We start from the raw sequence: 24,367 nt of genomic DNA on the forward strand, positions 1-24,367 counted from the left end.
TCATTCAAAATCTTGGGTTTTTCACAGTATATTTTGCGCTCGTTCCTTGCACTAAACTTTGAGTGATGTTAACCAGAGCTCTGAACACGTAGAACAACCACAGACTATGCAGAATGCAGGACATCTGCTGGAGCAAACAGACAGGAAAGTTATCAACTACCAGTATAATTCCTCAGTGTTAATTACTGTCCGGATGAGCCTCTTACAGCAGCCAACTGCAACCACTTCTACATATTCAAGACAATAACCAAGCCTGTGTTCTTAAAACGACCTACAACATTGCATCTGCATGATGCAAAGTGCTGAAGTAGTACGAACTCTGCAAGTTCAAATTTATCTAAAAATTCTGAAGGAACGGGCAGGTCTTTGGACAAATGAGATATTGTCTGCACGCATGCAGGCAGAAGAGAGCTGACATAAACATCATTTCATGCGCTGTCAGTAAACTGATAGATATTTTTAAAAGTGCACATGCCCACAATAGATCTAATCTGTACTGCCAGAAGTTCACAGCCAAAGAGAACTGGGATTATTCTCTACCATTTGACAACACAGGTGGGAGAACTCTCTCTGCACTGCACTTTGTTCTCTGAAGACAAGCAGTCAGATGCAAGAATACGCTGCATTTCAGCACGCACCTTTCCCAGCCAGTGAATGTAGCTCAGCCAAGCTGGAACAGCAAGCACTCCCCATCACACCTTGGACTCACTGTAACTCCTGCTTGGTTGGAGGGAGAGAGGAGATGGCCACCAGACTGTGACCGAGAAAGCCAGTCACAAGTCAGGCAGTAAATCCTTTTCCCACATGTTCAGAAGAGTAAGGACTTACTAGTTTGTCCCCAGCTCTATACTGGCCCACCAGAGCAGAACTTAACACCATCTGTCAACCTCTAAAGCACTCAGAGATAGTTCATATCTGCAGAAAGAAGCTGCCAGTTTTGACCTGGTCTGCTTCTAGAAGATGATAGTCATGCATTGCCCCTAATTTCTGCTAGACTTTTTACAGGGTAAAGTGTCCCTGTATTTACGGATACACTGTGAACTCACTGCAGTTGGCTGTATTTCAGACACGTAAAACGAGACACAAATTGAAATCTTGTTTTATATGGGTTACCAAGCCTCCTCCATTGGTTTGCCTTTCATTTGGAAATGTTCTGGACTTAGTATAAAATTACAGATGAAGTTGTAGACACATAAATAAATCAATACGTAATACAACTCACATGCTATTGAGGGGACCCTCGACTTTTGGGATGAGCGTGGGATTTAACACCAGGAACTCACAACTGATCTCAGCTTGACTTTTGATTTGTCTGTTATTATCTTCGCCTTATACTTCACAGGGTGATTGTAAGATTCATTCCGCTAATACCAGTATGTGTTATGAACATGAAGTGCGATCGAAGTGCCAAGTATTATTACTTACTCAGTAGTCTTGTTTCCTACGTTAGTCGCATTTGCTCAAAGCATGCCTAGCTTTCCAGTCAAATTTTGCTAGTTTGGTTTCCTTTCTTCTCTTTCATTTTTCATGAAACATTTGCTTGATAGAAGTTTTGGATCATGGCAGTCCACATCCGGCAGTAGGAAAGTCATCCTTTGCATTTAGACAGCTGATAGCATGTTTACAGCCACGCCACCTAACCCTGCTCAAAACAAATCTTTGCAAGACAGTGCTCAAAACAACAACAGCTATTGGTACCCTAGAGTTTGTCTTCCCATTCTTCATACTAAAAATGGACCTGTACCAATATTAACTACAGTATAAAAACCTTGTTTAGGGCTGAGGTAAAAGCTTTGTGTAGCCAAGCATTATTTTGCGACGTTCCAAACCACATTTCTTGGACATTCTCTTCTTATAATCATTAAACTGTTATATCTTTTCTTAAGTCATGACTAGGCTTTTGTGCAGTGAGATGTTCCGGTCTTGAGGATTTTTGATGAAACCTCTTCATTCAATACTGCTGTGTCCTGAGTTTTCTTTGGGAAAAACTTGTGGCACTGTTCTCTGCTTTTAGAAACAAAGACTGGATACTACAGCCCTCAGCCAGTGTCTCTCTGGATGGAGCACAAGGCCAGCCTATTTGTGCCTTTAAGCTTTGGTAAACCTTGCTGTAAAAATGATAAGTGCGTGTAACTGGAACCACTCCTATAAAGCAGGATGAAACCTGGAGGAATTGCCAGTGGGCTCTTCTGAGAACGGCAAGCTTTTCTTCACTGTTTGGCTATATTATTTCTGTTCACTTTGGAATGAACAGTATCAAAGCATCTAAACAAAATTCTGCTCACACATTTAATGTGTTTTAATTTTCTTCATCTAGACTACCAGCATCAGAGATCTCATTGCCACAGCCATCTTCTGCTATGCTACGTTTTGCAGGGGTTTTTGTGCTAGAAACTTTAGAACTTAGTTTGTTTTAGCACTAACTCATTCCCTTTTTAAATTCAATTTTTACATTAGTCAGTATCTCAACTTACAATTTATTTGACTAACTGCTTAATGACCTATGAAAAAATTGTTTTAAACCCATACAATTAGGAGAGCTGCAGAAGAACATACATCACTCCTTCTTGATCTTTCCACAGGTACTTGCTTTCTATACATATAATGAAAACAAGTAGCTTTCACACGTCACTGCTGTGTTTCCTTTAGCTTCCCAAGGAGTGATGTAAAAGGAGCTGCACTATCAAGATCAGCTTGCACAGCTGACACAGGTGAAGTTTTCACTTTTAAAGTAAAGCACATTTACTTCATCACTTCCTCCACCTTTCCTCAAGTCTGCATATCTTAATTAATATGAATTGTTACAGAGAACAATAAAGAATACGTAATTGGGTAATACGGTTAAAATGTGATTTTCCAAAATAAAAACCTTATGTATGCCTGAAATATGCAATTAAGTCATCCACACCTTTACTGAAGCATTCCTTTCCCACTGCAAGTTCACAATCTTTCCCTTCTTTGTCTGGCTTCCTTGTCAGTTTCTGAAGTTTATGTCAAAAAATAAAAGTTAAAGAATGGCCTACCTCTCACAAGAGAACCATGTACGAGACCTGTTTTTTTAAAGACACTACGACGAAGAAACATAAAATAACTGCCACTGGGATGGGGGAGTCAGGCACTCCCACTTGTGTTCCTTAGGACTGCTTATTCCAAGAAGCTACGAAGACACAGATTTGAGTGGCTCCTGCAGAAACGGACATGACTCATACAAATATACATACACCAGACAGTGAAAACCACTATAGTTTTCTCTACTCGTTGTCTGGAAGCTGTCTCGTAGAGTCAAGGATGCAGTTAGTTTCCCTTGAGAAGCTCATGTACTCAAATCACCATGAAGAATTCAAGAAGCCCAAGACATGGCAGTGGACATTATAAATCAATGACCAAAAAATCCCTCCTGATTCAATACCGAGATTTTCTCTCAGTCAGCTTTCTGAAAACAATGTGCTCCTTCGGTAGTAACACAGAGCCACTGATGTGCAGTCCTACCTGCCATTATGTCCTCCTTAGCACGGCAAGGATTATTCTTGCCAGGTGAGTCACTGTCCTTAGAAGGCTGTCAGCCTCTTTCACTCAGAAATAGATTCTTAAATATTCCAGAACTTATTGCATGTCAGTCAAGTCTATAAAGGTAGGGTTAAAAGAGTTTAAGAGAACTGAGTCTCTGCTCCCATTCTGATGACTTTCTCCTGTGCTAGAGAAGGGAGGAAAAGTAGTCCTGGTACTTTGGAGATATGATTTCAGACACAGGTGGAGTGAAGAGACACTGCTTCAAATAGAGGCAAATTATTCTCATACCTCACTGTGAAGCAAAACTTTTTTCCCAAGTTCTTCCAGGCACAAGCATTATCATCTTGTAAACAGGCATGTTGTGCAAAGTACCGTTTCTACAACTGGCTTCCACCTCCAGTGAACTGCTGGGAACTGCACGTCTCACTGGGCTCATACTCATTCACTGGTGCGCAGAGAAGGGCTTCTACTGAGTCCCGCAAGGGCTGTACTTCAGGGTACAATTGATTGTCTACAAAAGTGGCCTATTCAATCTGCTTTGAATATAAAAGTGCATGGTCGCACCACCCAAGCCTGAGCACGGACCTTAGTGTTCTTTTAAAATCCCAGCCAACACGGAGGGGCACATTGTTCGACCTTTTACCATCCCTTTCCAAGTCACTGATCTGTGCAGCTGGTTTCACGTCCAGTGGCTGAACCCCCACCTGCTAGCTGAATCAGACTAAATGCAACATGCTGTGGTTCCCAGAGTACACCAATAATTCCTCAAGCCAGAGTAAGGAAGACTGTACACACATTTTGGAAAGTTATTTGGTAGAGAAGACATCTGAGCTGTATTCCCCGTTCAGTTAATTGCTGTGTGCAAAGCAGAGCAGTTTTATGGGGAGGGACTGAGATCCTTAATGGCAAATATCCTGTAAAATTGACCTCTGTGTGGGTGAAGAACCTCAGTCAGAGAGACCCAGTCCCAGACATCCCAGGCAAGCTTTTTAACCATGGAGCTACTGATAAATCAGTATTGTGTTACTCTCTCAGCCTTCTGAGTCTCACAAATGAGACACACAGGATACACATGTATTTTATATACACATTGCAACACATCTTCTGGCTTTGTGCTTCAGGACGCAGGTGAACGTATGCACGCTTAGCAAGGGCAACATAAACATCTGTAAGTCTAGGATTTTGTGCTCTCTACATGATAGGCTTACATTATGCATAGTGACGTGAAAACAGTTTAAGGACTGCACACCATGTCCTCAGTTGCACTGATGCAATAGTGTGCAAGGCAAGGCTGTAAACCAGATTATGGGGGCTGCGGCCATTTAAAAAAAAAAAACAAACATTGCCAACCATCACAAAAAAACACACAGCAAACTAGTTAAGCCTTTTCTGGAGTAATTTTCAACTGTATTACTTTGAAAACTCAGCATACAATGCAGAATGATGAGCACTTCTAACAGCATAGCTGAAGGAGCAGCAAATTTTGGTGTAAAGGACAGGAGCAACTGGCCAGAAGCAGCAAAAACTTATAAAGACAGTTTTGCAGTTGAAACCACTATATTGTGTAACTAATTTCCCCATATAAAGCTAATAACTAGGGTCAAGTTTATCAGAGTTGTTGCTTTTTTTTATCTTCAGATAAAATTCACCAGGGTCTGTCATATCCACAAGATCATCTGCTTTTTTTTTTCTTTCTTTTAAATCATGGCATCAGTTGAAAAAAATACATGGATACTAAAGCTAGAATTTAAAACTATTGTGTCACATTACTTTCTCCCCAAAATGCTACAAATATACAAATAAAAAAAAAAAAATCAGCTGGAATTTGAGGTTCTCAGCAGTTCTGACAAGTCAGAGTCTGAAAATCTGGCCCTTAATACATGTTCTTGGGGCACCAATAAATTCTTATTTTTCCACCTACCCACAAAGAAAAAGCAAGAGACCGAAATAAGGAAATCACTGCATATATTCAGATGAGTGAGTATCTTGTAAAATGAATAACTATGCAAGCAAAATCATTAACAATAGAGCCATCTGCTGTATTTAAAAAAAACTACAACAGCCAAAAAATGAAAATGTTAAAGTGCTTTACAAACTGAATTTTTCACTAGCCCACATTACAAAAAGTGATCATAATGATTAGTACATCACTTTAAATGACAGGAAATGTGTAATTCTTACAGCTCTTCTAATTAAAAGCAATATTTACTGGCATAATACTGATCCTCTGTATCTAATGATACTAATTGACATCGTAGCTGAGCATGTAAAAAGCCTGAAATGCTTCCCATTTCATTTGAAGTAAATAAGCACAGTGTTGTGTAAGGAGACAATGAGGTCAGCAGCAAGTTGAATATTTATTTAAATACTGACAAAACCTTGGATGATTTTTTCTTGCTCTAAAATATGGAGAAATTCCAGGTCTGAAGAGCTTACAGTAGAAAAATAAATCAACACAGAAATGAGGGAAAGTTTAGAAGACACACTAACTCAAGCAGTTCTTAGTATATCTTTACACTTCTCTCTATCAATATACTTGAAGGGCCCTCTTTCAAGCACAGTGGAAGAAGCAGGTGTCTAGAACAGAGTTCAAAGAACATAGCCTTATCAGCCAATTCCCGGTTAAAGGTGGTTAAACCACTGCCCTAAAATCCTGGTTAAACTAGGGAAAATTGTACCAGCACAGACCCAAAGCTGCAGAGAATATACCACTGTAATTCCAGGCTCAAATGGGTGCTTCATTACATTCAGTCTGCAATGGCTACAGCTATGCAAAAAAGTAATACCTACAACCTACACGTAGCCCCTAAAAACTCTATCCTGCTTATGGGAATGTGTTTCTTAGCTGAAAGGTTCAGCATAAAAGACAGACAGACTCCTAAACGTCAGGTCATATGTAATCGAGTTTTCAAAGGCAGGGAGGACTGAACACCTTTTGAAGTGCCAATTAATTGCCGGTAGTGAGTGCCACCGCTTTTGAGTGTGCCAGTTAAAACCAGTTATAACCTAGCCCATCCCAGTGCTGGCTGGAGCACATAGTGTCCTTCCCCTCACTGCATTTGCAGTACAGTTGGTTTTCCAAACCACACTCTCATAATGACGGTTAGAAGAAGTGATTGCAAACCAGAAACGAGAGCTATCAGCCTGAATCTTCACAGGGAAGTTCCCCTGCATTTAAAATAAGCTTACGAGCCGTCTACCTACACCACACCTGTAGCTCACCACAATCAATGCCAGGATAATATGTGTATCTGCCCCAAATGTATGTGTCCTTATTAACTATACCAAGGAGCAGTCATTTAACAACAAATATTACTTGTTCCTACAAATTTTGTCATTTAGCAGTTTTAGGTGTTATTTAACATTTCATGCAGTTTTTGCAGGTTATACAAAACAAGTGACACTTCATTACTACACCTGCAACTTCAGTAATTGCTGCATAATAGTTTTTTTCTACTACTGGCAAAACTAAACTTTCACTACTAGAATTTTTTAAGCTTCATAAATAATAAAGCAAAAACATTCTTAGCTTAAAAAGAAAACCACATATATTTACCTGCCATCATAGCTATCATACTGGCTTTGTAGACATTAGCAAGGGAACCCAGTTCACCTGTTGCCAAGATTGTTTTCATATGAGCTTCTCCACAGGCCTCACGGCACTGACGGATCTCCTCATAGAGACCTGTGGATAAAAGCATGTGAAAATGATCAAAGTTGCCTGAGAGACAGTTTCAAGTATGGCTGTAATTTCCACTTCTGGATTAATTTCCAGTCTTATAATTAGTCATAGCACTCAAGAACTTAAGTTTTGTAAGTTCAATAAATTACACAACTGGAGGTAATTAACAATGCCACACAGTTTCAGACTTAATAGCTATTAATGTCGGCTCTCTCAAAACTAAGAATGTGCGCAGTATGCCAAACGCTCACGAATACATCAGGAATAAAAAACCCTTTGATAGTCAAGATTGACTTTAAAACAGCTTTTTCAGCAATAAATATGGTAGTACATTGAATCAGTATTCAGGGACAGTTATATTTTCCTGCCCGTATCATGTCATCACCCTCTCTGTCCCCTTCAGCCACATTTGCCAAAGGGCTCTGCCTAAAAGACACCAAAGGTGTAACCAAGTTGTATAATTAGAAACATTAGTGCCATGTGAGATGCCATGATGTATACCCCTTGGCTTCCAGCTGCCACTCCTGAAGGCTCCATGTCTCCCTTCAGTTTCCTACTGTTCCCCCTAGTACCATGGGACCATCTCGAGAAGTCTGATTATGGAGCTCAATGTCTGCATTTAGTCATCTGAATCACACTTTAAGCTTCTTGGAAATATGAATTTCCTGAAAAAATCAATGTAGTCTGCTAACGTCCCTGGTGAGGAGAGACCAAGGCCTGGGATCACACCTCACGGACCAGCAAATCTGCATGGATCTGTGTTTACAAACCACCTCAAGCAGTTGCATTGCCCAAAGTTACTGAGGACTCAGACCATCCTGTGCCATGACCTCAAACAGCCCTGGCAAAGGTGAAAGCAGCACCACAGCAGGAGGGCCGGGCAGGACAACATCTGCCTAGCACGCTGTGGAGCTGCAGCTCCAAGGGTAGAGCTGGACCCTCGCTTCTGATGCCCTCGCTCACTGAGGAAGCCAGCTGGAGTTCAGGAAGGAGGTTTATCATGAGCCAGTGTTATACACACAATCACTGCCACTTGCACTGACACTTTTATAAAGCCTTTTAGATCTGAGATAAAGCAAACCATTATCTCTGTACCTTCACACCACTTGGAAAACAAAAAGCAAACCCTGCCCTTGAGTTGCCCCTACCTCCCCACTGCCTTTGGAGGGCCTCTTGCTATCAGTCTGTCTTCTGACCTTCAGGTCTCCTTAGCTCTCATCTCCAAGCAGTCAGCATCTCCGTGAGACAAACCAGCGCACATCCCATCTGCTCACCACTTCTCAGTGAATTGCCACTCAACCAGTCGGCCATCAGCTGCAGCCAGGGAGAAGCAGGGACAGGGAGGACAGGCCAGCATTTGGCTGCTCATGGACATTGTCCGGAGCAGACCACCCCCTCGCAAACTTCTGCTTTCGGATTTACGAAGTGTCATGGCCACAGGCATGCTTAACTTTCTAACAGGTTTGTATTTCCACAGACTTGGTAAGGACTGCAATAAATCTGGACATAACTGACTACAAAAAGGCTAGAACTTGTAGACCTGGTCAGGTAACACAACATGGGGAGCACAGGGAAACCCTCCCACCCTTTTTGGTAAAATTCAGTAGTGGTCCCATAAAATTTTAAACATAGGGAGACTAAAAGAGCTAGAAATTAGCTGTTAGAAGCTAGCCACTTAGACATGTTCCAGACTCCTCCAGTGTGGCTAGAAAAGCAGCTCTTACAGTGTACAGCCACCATTTTTGGAAATCGAATTAAAAAAAAAAAAAAAAAAAAAGACACAAAATAAGCAAACAAGATCCTCTGCAAGAGAGTCCTTTTCACAAATTGTGTTTAATCTTCAAACATCTAGTTGAAAAGTTTTTTTATGGAAGGCTAAAATACAGCTTTTAACAAATCTTCCATGCTAAAAAAGTCCAGGATATGGCTATGAAGACTAAATTTTTTTCAGCAATACTAGCTTTCTTTTCCCCTCAGAACTCAAGCAAAAGCTGGAAACATACAGTACGGTTTCCCAGCTGCTGTATGGCTGGACCTCCCCTCCACCCGTGATGCTGCCGCATCCTATTGATGCCATCAGCACACCAGGTGGCCGGGGCTGGGATCACTAGGGTGGTCCTCTGAGACATACTACACACATTAGTAGACAACTGGCTAATGCACTTAGCAAGTCCCTTTATAGACACCAGGCTTCACCTTGTTTCTTACGGTGTACCAAAGGGGTGAATTAATCAGTACTAGCATGCAGTCTAACATGTTTTATTGATCAATTGATGATGCTCCAGAAACCTACATCAAATTGAGACTCAAAAAGGAAAAACAAAGAACCTGTGCTATTTTCTTGTGCATTTGATAACACTGCTCATGTTAGTTCCAAAGGCAGTCTCTTTTTGTGGAGTGATTCTTTCCCAAAGCTTTTGGAAAGCCAGAGAAAGTAGCTTTCATGTTCTTCTGGTTTCAGTAACAAGAAGAAAAGACTCAGATTTTCTCTACTTTTGAGATACACCACCAAAAATGTCAAAATAAAATCAACAAAATTTACATTTAGGTTGGATTCCATGAAAAGAAATTATATCCTCATAGCTGTTGTTCACTGGAGTTAGTATCACAGCTACAGCACCCTCCCTGCTGTTGGAAGGTACTTTTATATCCAATTAGTGCCAAGATCATTTGAACAGTCTCACTGTCTGACAGCACGCATCAACCCACAGACAGGAACAACTGAGGATCTTCAATCATCCGTGTCTATCAGGTTAGCTGAGGTGGTGGAAAAGTGGGCATACTTTAATGAGGCAGGTGTGTGGGTAATAAATACTGCTCTTTATTCAGAGACCAATTATTGCAGACAATAGCTGGCATTCATAGGACATTCTCAACCCTACAGTAAAAGCACAAATAGAAATGCAACTACCTCTGGGACAGAGAAAATTAACCAGAGCACCCCCGTCCCAGTGCAAGCAGGAACCGCTTTGATACAGAACAAGTGCAAAAACTCCTACTCCCTTCAAAAATAAAAACGAAGTTTCAGTACTCAGTCAGATTTAATCAAGGTACAAATAACTTGATTATGCTGAAACTTCATGGCAAATATCTAAAGTATGGGTGGAGTTAATCACACTTGAAAATGCACTCAGTGTTTCAAGGAGTCCTGGGCTGCTTCTGGGACAGAGTCTGTGCTGCCAAAAAGTCCATCACTTAACTACTCAGTTCCATCAAGCCGGTCAGTAGGAGGAGCAGAGCATTCTGGGAATATCTGCAACCTGTGCAGAACACCAGTAACTAACTCAGCAGACAGAGCTTCTCTATCACCAAAAATCTTTCAGGCACATTTTGAACCGTGAGCTAAGACCGCCATGAAGAGGTTGGAAGAGACTCTCTTTCTGACTGCTAAAAACAATGAAAAGAAAATCAAGAGCTCTGAAAGCAAATGGCAAGTACTGTGTAGCATCTTGGACACAGCACCCAACTCTATCCATTATAAAATAAGTATAAGTCTTAAGTCGGTGGGGAAAAAAACAAAACAAAACAAAACAAAAAACCAACAACCAACCCAAAAGCAAGCCAACCTATATAGAATATATTTGGAGCCAGATGCTCACTCATGTAGTCTGTAGTAGCTCCACTGACTTAGCTGTTAAAATGGAGGTGACCTAAGAACTCTTCTACTTTGCACCCACTTACTTAATATATCTTACTGCTTTCATGAACCTAAGATCTGCTTTCACTAGGTGCATTTACAGAAGGGAGGAAAATTCAGATTTTATAGGAAAAAAAAATACTTCTATAGCTGTGTTTTTAATTTCACTGTTACAAAAGATAAGTGTTGGAAGGTGGTTTTTTTTTTTTTTTAGTTTTCCCAAAATTGTAACTATTCAGTACATTGCATTGATTTTTAGCAGCTATTAAATACATCAAAGAATATGTTCCTCCCCCTACACATTTCTCAAGCAAACACCCCTGACAACTACTACTAGCTATAATCTGCCCTAGATCATCTAGACGGTCTTTTGCTTTGGTCTAATATATTTGTCCTAAAATCATAAAATAAAGGGGAAAATCCATATCTCCTATGCAGGAAATGAAAATATTAAGGGAAAAAAATCACATCTTAAATTTTTGCGAAACAGCTTTTTTCCAAAAATGTGGTGATAAAACCACTTCTTTTCTTTTCTTTTCGATTCAGCTTGTTTGCTGTTTTTATCTAGTCAGTCACATTGACTGATGTTACAGGTAGAAACTGAGACGAGGAGGGAAGATGTTTCGATTTCTGTAAGACCAAAAGATCAAGGTAATCATGATGGGAAACTGGAAAATGAGCTGGAGCCCCTTCTGTCTTGCATGTTAATGGCAGGTTTGTTAACAAAATGACAAGCGCAAGGCTATCAGCACAACACGGCTCTTTCAATTCTGCTCTCAGCCACATATGGGCAACTCCAGGCTCCAGTGATTCACATAAAACTGAAAAGAGAGCCTGGCTTCAGGAGTCTGAGCTGCTGCTGCTGACAATATAAGACAGAAATCGTACAACAAGACTTTGGGATCCCAAGTCAGCTTGCACATCTAGAAAATGGTAAATCCAACTATTTCTGACAACCTGTGGAGCCTTTTCCAAGTCTCTGCAGTGGGAAATGTATTTTCTCTGCGTTGTTTATAAAGTATGTAGCGCAAAAGGGGGCCTCAATCCCTGAACAAGCCTCTAAACTTACAGTTGAATAATTATTAACAGAATTGAAAGGCAGTTTTCATAATAAGGTTATATCTAATGTATTTCATGGATGCAGCCACGTTCAAACCTCTTTGAGTATACTTGGGTTTTTTCCCTTTTCTTGTAGGAAAACTCAACTGACATAGAGCAAATGATGAGTTAACAATACCTCTGAAGCCGCTGATGGTGTATTATGTCCAGGTGTTTGCTAAAAGCTGTGCAACTAGAAATAACATTACAGCACTCTAGACAGCTTCAGAAGGTACAGTAACTCCACATATTCATTGATAACAGGAAAAAAAAAAAGAAATCCTATTTCTTTCAACAATTTATTTGTCAACTTCATCACTATACATACGGGCTCCACATTCTGTGCCTAAAGACAGTATCTAAAATGTAATTTTTAAGCTTAATCTATCCTTTGTCAAGTGATAAAAGACAACAGTTGAGTAAACTAATGTAAAGTGGTGTTGCTTGAAAAGCTAATAGGTTATAAAAAGTATATAAGTTCATAAACTTAAATCTCATTTAATGTTTCTTTTCCAACACAATTTAGCTGTCCAACAGCTGCTTTCATGTCCAGCACTATTAAAAACATCTTAACAATTACTTCATAAAAATCTAGAAAATATATTCTGAGTATCATAAAGAGCTCCAACAATATTTAATAACTGCTTTAAAATAACCTGACATAATTGGACATACACTAAAACATTTAACAGCCAAACAAGCCTTTGAAACAAATCACAAAGCAACACTATTCTATCATGGTGACCCCAATTATTGCACAGGCTAGGAGAAAAGCTAAAAATATATATGAATGGTAAGATAAAGCACTCTATTGCATATATATTTTTGTCAATAACTCCTGAAGTTGTGAAGACAGGCAGCTTGAGAAAATAGCAACAAAAATATATTAGTGTTATAAGCATAAGCAGAGGTTCTGTCATAACTGCAAGGCAGCTCTAGTTGATGAAGCACCTTGACCACAAGCACAGTTACTGCACTAGACTTTTCCATTTTATGTAGTATAGGGATCTATCCTAAAAAAGACTTCTTCAACCTTTCTGCTAGCTTCCTTAAATGTACTGACACACTGCTGTGTATCATATCTAATCATTAGATAGAGTTGGAAACCTGCATGTTCACACAGGTAACATGCATCTATTGAAAGCTAAACAGGAAGTCAGAACACTAGATTTTAACCAAAATATTCAGATCACGTAGTGAAGTAATTTTTTTTATGGGCAAGTTAAATATAATTTGTCACCCTGTAGCATCATTATCTGGATGGCAAGTAAATTCTGTTCCCGCGGGGGCTTTTTTCAAGACCCTGTAAACATGTGCCATACACAGATTCACGTTCGTGAATAAACTTTCAGAAAACATTGGGAAATAATTTCAATTCTGTCCTTAGCAAAAAAAAAAAAAAAAAAAAAAAAAAGTAAACTAACCAAGCTTGCCAAAACCAGGATGGCTTCCAACCTCATCATGACTTCAGCTCTGGATAAAAGAATATACACACCAAATCAAAAACCATCCCTAATTTACTTATTTAATAAACTGACAGCTTTGTAGTACATCCTTCATTACTATGTCTGTGTACTTCTCCGCTGTAATTTGCGATTGGGATGAAATGCAATTCATTTCCCACATAGAAAAATGTAGCCATGTATGTCCAGTTCATTTCAGTCACCAATACAAACTTTCTCTCTGAATCTAGCCCTGTATCAGTCCTCTGAGTTCTCCTTCCCGTAATCCTGGGCAATATAAGCTCCAGCTGCGTTTGCAGTTGCCTACATGCACTAACTTTCTGATCTCTGCTCTATGCAACTTGTGCTTCATAGTGTCTTGTAGCACCGTAGCACAAGGTCTGAAGCATGGTAACCACCATGTCCGAAATTACTACAAGACAGACTTTTTCAGACACGATTGCAAGGTGCTGCTCAAGTCCAGTCTAGTGGTCTTTTTCTCAGTCTTCGCGACAGAGCACTGACTCAGCTCAATCTGTATCCAAGACCAACATGTGTTCGCAGCGGAGTGCAGCTGCTGGAGTGAGGATCTGCTTTGAGGACCATAGCGGAGACCCTAACAAAGATACAGTATAAGAAGGTGTGCGTACAGTCATGCTGCCAGCTGGTACAGAACTTGATCCATCATTCTGTCTTATTTAAAACCACTCAATCACCCAGTGTCTATATTCCAGCAATTTCTAAGGCCTGAACTTAAAACAGCCACTGTGAAAGAAACAAATGTCTGCAGCAATGCCCATACTCAAGAAGTCAAACATTTGTAAAGCTGCACACATTTAAGAGCAAAAGGATGGAGATGGTAAATACTACAAAAGAGGTCAAGATGTTACAAAAAGTGGAAACCAGGGTATCAGTCCTGAAGATACAGATGCAGAAACATGAGGGGTTTTTGTTTCAGTTCTAACTGCTAATTGAAGACAAACATCAGAAAATATGATCTGTTACCATGATGACTGTATTTCCTTAACCAAACTCAGGTGCCAGGGGTCCTTTATGAAGTCTTCCAAGCAAACAGGCTATTATGGCACTGCATTATACAATTAAATGGAAAATTCATTCTAAGACAATGATGTGTTTACCTTCACATGGAGATTAGTTACAGGAGCATTGTCAGCACTTAAGGCAAACCATTCACAGTACATTAAGGAGGCAATTAGAGCAAAAATCATCTTCAGCATTATTGTTCTTACTAATTAGTAGTAGTCTACAGACACAAGAACATCAATAATAATATGAACAGTCAATTTGTACCCTCAACTTTCAGGGAAAAAAAACCAACTAAAATACAGATTTTTGTCAAGAATTGAAACATGTATATTTAACAAGGTATCATCTACATTAGCAACCCCTTGGGGCTTTTAAGAAAATTGTTTAAATAATTAGGCATTCACTTCCATTTCACTTGCTATTTTTTTAATCATGTACACCAAATCCTCTAATGGCATAGAATGAATAGACCTGAATTTTCAAAACACAAAGTCCTTCTGCATGCCCAGCTAGACAGGACTTGTAACAGCATTCTTTTCAAAAAATGCAACCATTTGTCACAAATTAGTTAAATCATTTTGTTTAGTCCAGTGCCCCAGCTTATCAGTTACTCTTAGTGGAGGGACTAAAATCTTCAAGGACTGCTGTGGAGACTTGGGAAAGAGAGAAAAACAGAGCTTGCACGTGCATATACAGAGATTTAGGTTCCTTGCCAAAGGGTGGGTACTTACCTTCCCACTGGCCGGTCAGCACCAGACTCCTGCTGATGACAATGTCAATCTCTCTGGCACCATATTCCACAGCCAGCTTTATTTCAGACAGTTTGGTTTCTAGAGGAGTTTGTCCAGATGGAAACCCAGCAGCCACTAGCAAGAGGGATGCAGGTAGAGGGAATAAAATGTTTTATAAACATAAAAGTTGCATATAGCTCTAATACACCAAAGAGTTTGAAAGTTACTCTTTTTTTATCACTACCATGATTCAAAAAATCTCATCCTACCCTCTCTTCATCCATAAGAAAATTAGCTCTTCCATTAAGAACCAATGTCCAGCAAGATACTAAGTGCATCTGGTGAAAGGGTCTCACATGCCTTAATTTTTTCCAAAAGCAGCCTACGTAAGGAAGCACAATATCTACTGCTTCCAGCAGAACTGAGTAAACAAGGAATGAACTCATATATGAAGCAATACATACATTCTCCACAATTAAGTAGTATTTCAAGTTAAATCCTAGTAATATGTGTAACGCTAAATTACAAAGTAGCAAAAATTACATCTAGTGAGGTCTATTTAAAGTTACATTTATGATGTTTAAGTACAAAACCCAAAGATAACTTTTGAAATGGAAAAAATAATGGCTTTGTCATAGATCCTCTTTCCCTCTGACATATAAATGCATTTAGTATGTACTTTTCCCCTACACAACAATGAAACAACAACAACCAAAAAAAAAAGAAAACACGAATCTTAGCATTAAACACCTATCTGTCTTCAAAGTTAGCCCTTGCTTTGAGCAGGAGCTTCGACCAGATGACATCCAGAGCTTCCTTCCAAACTGCATAATTCTTTGATTCTACTTCTTGCTTATTGTAGATTCAGGACTTGTCTCTCACACGTGGTGACTGGAGAAGAGCTGGCACTATTAGATTTGTAAGTACAAGTCCTGAACCTGCGGGCTGCTCAGCAGGCAACGACTCTTGCCTCTGCACGCAGCTTCATTGAATTCAGCTTGTAGGGTTGTACTTGAAAGCCAAACAACTGGTAGGGAAAAAAAAACCCTTGGATTAGAACTCCTAAAGCTCATATTGCATTATTATTATTATCATCATCTTCATCATCATCATTGACTTAGTGTCCACTGATGCTTTGTCCAGCACACAATCTCAGTTTCTTCTATTCAGGTGAGGAAAACATTGATATGATATATCAATGATATATCAAAGATATCAAGAGGACCTCTTTGAAGGGCTTCCAGTAAAACAGACTTGGCATTCCTGATAAGCTTAAAGTTGAAAGAAACAAAAGGTTATACCAAAAGCAAATCCTCCCTTCCATTCCCTTCCTTCTACCTGCTACCTTTTCACCTTACTCTTTGAAACAAAGTCCAAACTTCTGGATTTTTCTACATATTTCATAGCATCAAAATATTTAATTGGATATTTTTGAATAAAGCTTACCTGAAGCTACTGGTATGTTACAACCAGCAGCCTTTAGGGCATTAACAGCATCGGTGACTCTTGCAGGATATACACAAACCGCTCCAACAGTAATACCTGCAAAAGCCACAGTTGACTCCTTCATAAACAGATTTCCACCTTCACGAGTGCACTCCGTATTATGAGCACACGTGCACTGTTCGCACCTCCCACTTCTGCATTCTTACAAGGATCTTAAGCACCTACACTAGGGTTGTCTGTTATATTGCTCAAATGGTTAAGGTAGTTCTTCCCTCATGTTCCTCCACCTGACCCTGGGAGGAGGTTTGCATTAGCAGGAGTTAAAACGCCAAGATTTTTGTCGACAGATTCACTGTTAATTGCCAACACATAGTTAGGACATGCTTAGTCAGCAAATTACTGTGAGAGAAACCACACTGCCAAGCTCTGTCCTTACTTCTTGAGCCAGACTGAGCCCAGCAGCAGTCTTTACATTAATGCAGTCCTACTGCATTTCTAGTTAAAATGCTATTCTCTCAAAGTCTCAGATAATTGACCTCATATTTAATACTTCAACAGTCTGAAGAGTCCATAAATCTAAGTTTTAAAAAAAGACTTATCTTTGATATTTTATGTGTATGGCTTAAGATGAGAGGCCTGATTCCCTTTTGGTTCTACATCGTATGACTTTAGTCAGTGGCCTGTGTAAAACTGAAGTATTTCAATAGTAAAAGTATGCCCCAAATGTCACTGGGATTTTCTTTTTGTTACATCAACATAAGGCTAACATAACAAGACATCAGTGACACATCAGTGATTACATCTGGAAAAAATCAGAAATGCTAATCAGACATCAAGAGGGTTTATTGATAGTTATATTGACAGTATAATTTGCTCTGGTTTTATTGTCTTCAGTCTTGGGTGTAACAGTGGGAATTCAGATGGAGCCTGCTTGAGTAATGTCACTGAAAGTTTTACCATTAGCTCTTAAGGGCTCTCTTCAACTCCATCAACTCTGTTGACTTAGCTGGGAACTCTGTGTGTGTGCATGTGCATATGTGTGTGTGTATACATGATACACGCACAACCACATACACTCATTACAGGACTGATTCCTTAAAGTAGACTGGGCGGCATAAATGCGTCCCATCTTAACTACTGAAACAACCATGTAACAGATATGCTTTCTGAAGGAATAATAACATGCTTAAGACTGTGGAATGCATCTTTTCTGACAAGTGAAGTGGCAGACTCAGTAGATAAATACAGATACAGCAGCTAAGGAAGAAATCCAAAGGAGTCACATGAACACTTCCCCCTTCTCCAATTTACTAAGGACATCAGCAGATTAACAGAATACTCAATTAGTTTCACCTTAGTGCACTGTTATTAAGACATACACTGACGTTACACACTTTGGCTTCCACATCAAATATGCTCATTAGGTACCATAACTTGCAGTGTCACCCTGAGTCCATGCTTCACTTTGATTGCCAAACTGAGAATGGATTATTTCTCTCCTTGTATTCTTATATTAACTCAAAGGAATAGATATTTCGCGTCTAGAACTTAAGACAGTTGCTTTGAATAAGACCACATAGTACCTAGTTTGTTCTCTCAGGACTATTAGTTCTGCAGAGCTGCCTAATGTAACCGCTTCCATTATAGGAAGAAGAGGCCATTTTTACACCTTTCTGACAACGGAAAGCATAATGAGGAAATGTAGACATTTTCTCTACAAAATACACAAAAACTATCATACCTTTATCATGCATGTCCAAAGCTTTCAGCAGATCCTCTCTGATGGGATGCTTTGCTTTAAAACACAGTCTGTGAACATTTGAAGGAGTATCATCACCAGAAAGAGTGGTAAGGTCTATGCAGGTGACAGCTTTCAGCAGCCAAGCAGCCTGCAAAGGGCGTGAAGCAAGGAATATAGTATTTCAGTTTACGCTTCCTAAGCCAAACAGACTTAGAAGATGCAGGAATCAGAAGAAGCTGGGCTCTCACTCTGAGGATATGTGTGGGATATAACATGGAAGATATGCAAAGAAAGGTTTATGACAGACAGGATTGGCAGAAACTTGCTTATGTTTTGAGCAGTATCTAATGGTACAGAAAGGACTTGGAATCAAAAGTCCATGCTCTCAGAACCAAAAGATCAAATTCCAATTTTTGGTGCAAAACCTAATGGGACTCTGTAAGAATCAGACAAGCACAAAAAGCATCTTGTTTCAAATTTAATTCTGTAAGACAAAGACGAAAACATCAGCTATATGAGGAACCTCATTGTTGTAATATGCTCCATTCTATATGGTATGTCTGTATCTTTAAGGCTTCTATGCACGAGAAATTATACACATGCTTCAAGAGGAGCACAGGTCTGCAATTTTCAGTGACCAGATGAGTCTACACATCAGCAATTTGCACACTTGCAAGTTTGCACATTTCGCCTGCTGTGAGAGTGAAACATGGAATCAGTGAGGGGTAAGAACCCAGACTTCTTAAAGCTTAGGGTCTAGACTACAGATGTTTCCACTTCCTTTTGCAAGAATCAGGAATAAAAAAAATCAGTAATTATTTGGTACAAAAAACCAAAAGCAAGAGCTAAGTGATAAGGCTACAGCACTCTTTAGGTGTAAATGCTACAGAATTTTAAAAGACATTAATCGAAGAATGGAACAGAAGAACAACTAAAAATGTTTTGAGCCTTTTTGCCGAACAAAAATTGAGCTTAAGACATTATTTTGAAATATTTGTTGAAGGCCTTCTAGCAAATTCTCACTTACAGTGACGGCTTCACTGAAAACTGATATCTCTTACTGGGCACTTGTTCAACAAGGGGAGAGTTTGCAATGTCAAAGTCCATTCAAGTCCATAAAGTCCTTCTCTGACTGCTCTGCTCTGCTCTGTGACACGATTTGCCACTATAAGCAGCAAAGCTTGTTGTTTCTGCATGGAGTTAAGAGTGTGCAAATCTTAAGAGGCTGGCCAGCCCTGAAATCACAGTAAGTGTTACACTGAAAGCTGCTTTGGGGTGACTGAACAGAGTAATGAACCGTTACTGGTGTCTGTTAGTCTAAGCTTGACTGCTTGTTTCTAACCAGTTTCTACTTTCACCCTATAATACTTCAAAAGGGTTTTCCACTTTAAACGGTTTTAAGTTTCTTTTACTTGGATTTTTTTATCCTTCGTTCAAGGGAATTTTTGTCTCATCTCTTATGTCATGAATCATAAAGTCATCAAGACAGATGTAGTCAAAGGGTTCCAAGAACTGGTACGAACTCCATTTTTTAAAAAAGAGTTTTTCAAATCTGTATTTTGGGAAATGGGCTTCAAAATTTGAATCTGTGGTGCTACTTACATTCAAACATGTAAAGGTTCAAAATCGTGTCTGTGAAATAAACATTACATGACTATCCTGCAGTGTTCAAATACAGGAGAGATGCTTCTGGCGTTCTCTAAAGTAAAATCTTGCTTGAGTAGCTCAGTACCACTGTTACTACACAGGAGAGTGGAGAACTCTTAGTAATAATTAAACATTTGTCCTACGGCCATGTTGAGGGAGTGACACTACACTTTCTTCCCAATGATTCTTTGTCATCAAAGCCTGTGGCTCTCTATGTCTTTGTTCCTTATATAGTAACTTCAGTCAAATCAGAAGACTTACTTTTTACATTACTGCACCTGCTGTATCTGAAAATAGCCAAGGTTAGGGAATACCCTCTGGATTTTCTCACTGACACTGTTTCCCAACCCAGCACCACTGGACTGCTAAACTTGGTATCAAGTGACTTTTTATGCATAAGAAACTCTTGAGAAATGCTGAGCTGGTGTCTAACTTTCCTCAATTTATGTCCACATTTTATTTAATCTTAACATTCAAAGCACAGACTTTCAGGTTCATGTAACCGGCAGGAAGGCTTTTTCTATCACCTTCCGGTAGGATCTTACAGCTGCATCACATTATCCCCAAACTGTCGTCCACAAGATCTGGGCTCACTGTGAACGCAGCTTCAGCCATCCCAGAATGGCTGCCTGACACGCTAGGCTCAGGATGCCAACTATTTTGAACAGCTTTTTTAAGAATTAAGGATAATCAGATGATTCTTGCTCTGTGGTATTACGTTGCACTGTTAAGACTGACCCTTCATTGTCTCCTTCCTCCCGCTTCCAGGTTTCCAGTTACTGTTGCAAGGAAACGACTTGTTTAGCGTGCAGAGGGGAGGAATCACACGCATTTGCTTGCAGAACAGCTGTCTGCTGAATGAAGAACCAATTTGTCCTTTGGACAGCAGTTACAACTCCATGGCTGAGAGCTCTCTGGGAGCTCTAGGTCTGCTGGGTGGCATTTCTCAGACCTTGCCCTTGGCTGAACACTGCCAAAGCACTGAAACCAGCTCTGCTTGCCATTCCCCTCTCAGCATTTTCCGCCCTGCCGCTCGGGCGGCAGAAGCCAGCACGTGGCCATGCCTCACCTGCTCTGCTTTGCAGAACACATTAGCTTACGTGGCTGGCCTCGTGGCTTTGCATTATGATTCTCATGTACAAACTGGAGAAACCAAAGTGCACACCAGGCCAGCACCTGTCAATTCTGCCAGGAGGGCAGTAAGTGCAGAGGTTGAGGGTAACTGCTAAGACACTGTAAACATGTGCGTTCAATGAATACAAGTCAGCCTTGAAGTAAAGCTCATTTGCACCACTGGCTTTAGCAATGGCTTATGTGAACCTATTTTATACTAAGATGGAGAATAGCCCATCATTTACCTTATCTCAGGAGCTGAGAAGTCAGCCCCCTTAACATTACTGGGCTCTTTCTTTCCACCCCTCCCCCCCCCACCTTGCTCCCTCCAAGTGCCACAGCCAGTCAGGATTTTTGAGTTTTAGGTAAGGACTAGTTAAGCAAAGAAATCACACATGTTGGGGATGTTTAAGTAAAGAAAAATCATCCAGGTAGGTCAAACTTGACAGGGACCATGATCATATCTTACAGCTTTAAAATTAAAAAATAAGAAGGCAGCATGCAGAGAAGTCTGTCTGGGAAACACAATAAATGTGGTGGGATAGTAACATGCAATTTAAGCCACTCATGAATAAAGATGACTTAAATTCATTTGTGGTTTTGCCACTCATGAGTTATAAGGTTTTTAACTTGTTTGGATAAATGCATCACCTTATTCCATCCCATCATCATCAAATACAAATTATTAAAATAAGACGTGGACAAGCACATCTTTTAAGTTTACATGCATCTTGAAAAAAATTCAATATTGCAGCCTGGAGAGGGAGAGTGACTGCTTTAAAAATACAGGAACAGAATGCATAAAAAGACCACTTACTTGCCAATTACCTTTCACGGTTCTCCATTTTTTAATTCGTTCTGCATGCCTCACCACTGCGGGTCGATTCACATGCACTTTTGAGATCCAGCCAAGTTCTGGGGAGGGAGAAAGAGAAGAAAAAAAAAGTCTCATCTATTCCTCTGTTCTTTTAATATACGGTGTGGGACTTCAGAAGAAAGTTGTAACTTGGTTTGAGACCTCTGAAGAGCATGTTGTGCTTTTATGTCCCTTTAAGGGCTTGTGCATTTATCTCCAGTCCAAAATATCATAATAGCATTAACTTCTGTTAGGCTATGATCTGTGAACCGGATGTTTCACATAGCATGCTTTGTTTGCCATTACAACTGAATTAACTTACTGCTGATGAGACACACTATGTCGCCAGTCCTGGTCTACAAAGTTTATTATACATGCTACATATAAAAAAACCCCACAAAACAGCCTTCTGCCATTGCTTGCTGATTTACTCCCTGATTCCAGAATATGGTAACCTTTATACAGTCCTTTGCTTGCCTGCTGTCACCCAAGATACAACAGCATTTTCTGTGTGCACGAACCTTTGTTTACAAGCAACTGTACCCCACACAGTCAGCAAAACCTCTGGACAGACCCCTGCATAACAAAGCATTTGAGTTGTTATTGTCTAGAACTAACTTTACTGAATTTGCTACTAGGACCTGACTAACTGCATGTTTCCAAAAGCACGGAATTCCTGGGCAACACATCTGCCTGGAAGCTGCCGAGACGCATGCCTGCCTGAGAAGTGCTCACCTTGCCAAGCACCCTGGAGGACTCACGGAAACACCTTCAATATGAGAATTCCTCCAGATGCCCACTGCAGACAGCCTGGCTCACAATTTCAATGAATTTCAGTAGCCATGAATAACGACCAGACCCAAAAAGAAGCATATGGTCAATGTTTACTAAAATAATGAGAATCTAAAAATAGAAGCACTAAAAATTGGACACTGCTTAATGAACGGTAACTGACTGATAAAGCAGAACTGAGAGTTCAGGCTCTTGAATCTTGAAATTTCTGCTTAGTATGATAAACCAAAAGTGTAATTTTGAATGTTAATAAACACAAACTGCTCACAGAAGTATACAGGAAAAAGAAATCAGAATATCTTTAAAATTTCTCATGTCCCAAAACATAAATAGTGCATGGAGCTCCACCTGCAGTTGGATGAGGAGCTCACTGAGAGCTTATGGGTCAGGGTTAAAGGGAGGGCAGGGACAGGTGACGTTATACTCGGGGTCTGCTACAGGCCACCCAACCAGAACAACTGAGCAGATGAGGCCCTTTATAGACAGATAAGAGCAGCCTCACGTTCACAAGCCCTGGTCCTCATGGAGGACTTCAATCACCCCGACATCTGTTGGAGAGACAACACAGCAGGGCATAAGCAATCCAGGAGGTTCCTGGAATGTGTTAATGATAACTTCCTTCTCCAAGTGATAGAGGAGCCAAGGAGGAGAGGTACTATGCTGGACCTTGTTCTCACCAACAAGGAGAGGCTGGTGGGGAATGTGAAGCTAAAGGGCAGCCTTGGCTGCAGTGACCATGAGATGGTGGAGTTCGAGATCCTTAGGGCAGTACAGCTCACTACCCTGGACTTCAAGAGAGCAGACTTTGGCCTCTTCAAGGATCTGCTTGGTAGAGTACCACGGGATAAAGCCCTGGAGGGAAGAGGGGCCCAAGAATGCTTGCTGATACTCAAGGATCACCTCCTCCAAGCTCAGAAGCAATGCATCCCAACAAAGAGGAAGTCAGGCAAAAATGCCAGGAGGCCTGCAGGGATGAACAAGGAGCTCCTGGACAAACTCAAACACAAAAAGGATGCCTACAGAGTGTGAAAGCAAGGACAGAGAACCTGGGAGGAATACACAGAAATTGTCCAAGCAGCCAGGGATCTAGTTAGGAAAGCCAAGACCCTGATAGAATTAAACCTGGCCAGGGACATCAAGGGCAACAAGAAAAGCTTCTATATGTCAGTGGCAAAAGGAAGACTAGGGATAATGTGGGCTCGCTCTAGAAGGAAATGGGAGACCTGGTTAGCCAGGAAATGGAGAAGGACAAGTTACTCAATTACTTTTTTGCCTCAGTCTTCACTGGCAAGTGCTCCAGCCACACCACCCAAGCCACAGAAGGCAAAGGCAGCAGCTGGCAGAATGAAGAACTGCCCACTGTAGGAGAAGATCAGGTTCAAGACCATCTAAGGAACCTGAAGGTGCACAAGTCCATGAGACCTAATGAGATGCATCTGCAGGTCCTGAGGGAACTGGCAGATGAAGTGGCTAAGCCACTATCCATCGTATTTTAGAAGTCGTGGCAGTCTGGTGACGTTCCCACTGACCAGCAAAAGGGAAACATAACCCCCATATTTTAAAAGGGGAAAAACGGAAGATCCATGGAATTACAGGCCAGTCGGTCTCACCTCTGTGCCTGGCAA

The 24,367-nt window shown here is 40.4% G+C and overlaps 1 protein-coding gene across 1 annotated transcript in view; it reads right to left on the reverse strand.

Annotated features, from left to right (window-relative positions):
• DERA (deoxyribose-phosphate aldolase) overlaps positions 1-22,664 on the reverse strand; it is a 44,460-nt gene extending 21,796 nt beyond the window's left edge. The window contains exons 1-6 of the mRNA XM_009952822.2: positions 22,601-22,664; positions 21,912-22,009; positions 18,335-18,482; positions 16,594-16,689; positions 15,148-15,282; positions 7,067-7,195 (exon numbers count right to left, since the gene is read on the reverse strand). Of these exons, the coding sequence (XP_009951124.2) occupies positions 7,067-7,195; positions 15,148-15,282; positions 16,594-16,689; positions 18,335-18,482; positions 21,912-22,009; positions 22,601-22,664 (670 nt within the window). The remainder of the gene's footprint in view (positions 1-7,066; positions 7,196-15,147; positions 15,283-16,593; positions 16,690-18,334; positions 18,483-21,911; positions 22,010-22,600) is intronic.
• Positions 22,665-24,367: the final 1,703 nt, after the last annotated feature.

The sequence above is a fragment of the Leptosomus discolor genome, chromosome 1 (assembly GCF_034619465.1).
Source record: "Leptosomus discolor isolate bLepDis1 chromosome 1, bLepDis1.hap2, whole genome shotgun sequence".
NCBI lineage: Eukaryota > Metazoa > Chordata > Aves > Leptosomiformes > Leptosomidae > Leptosomus > Leptosomus discolor.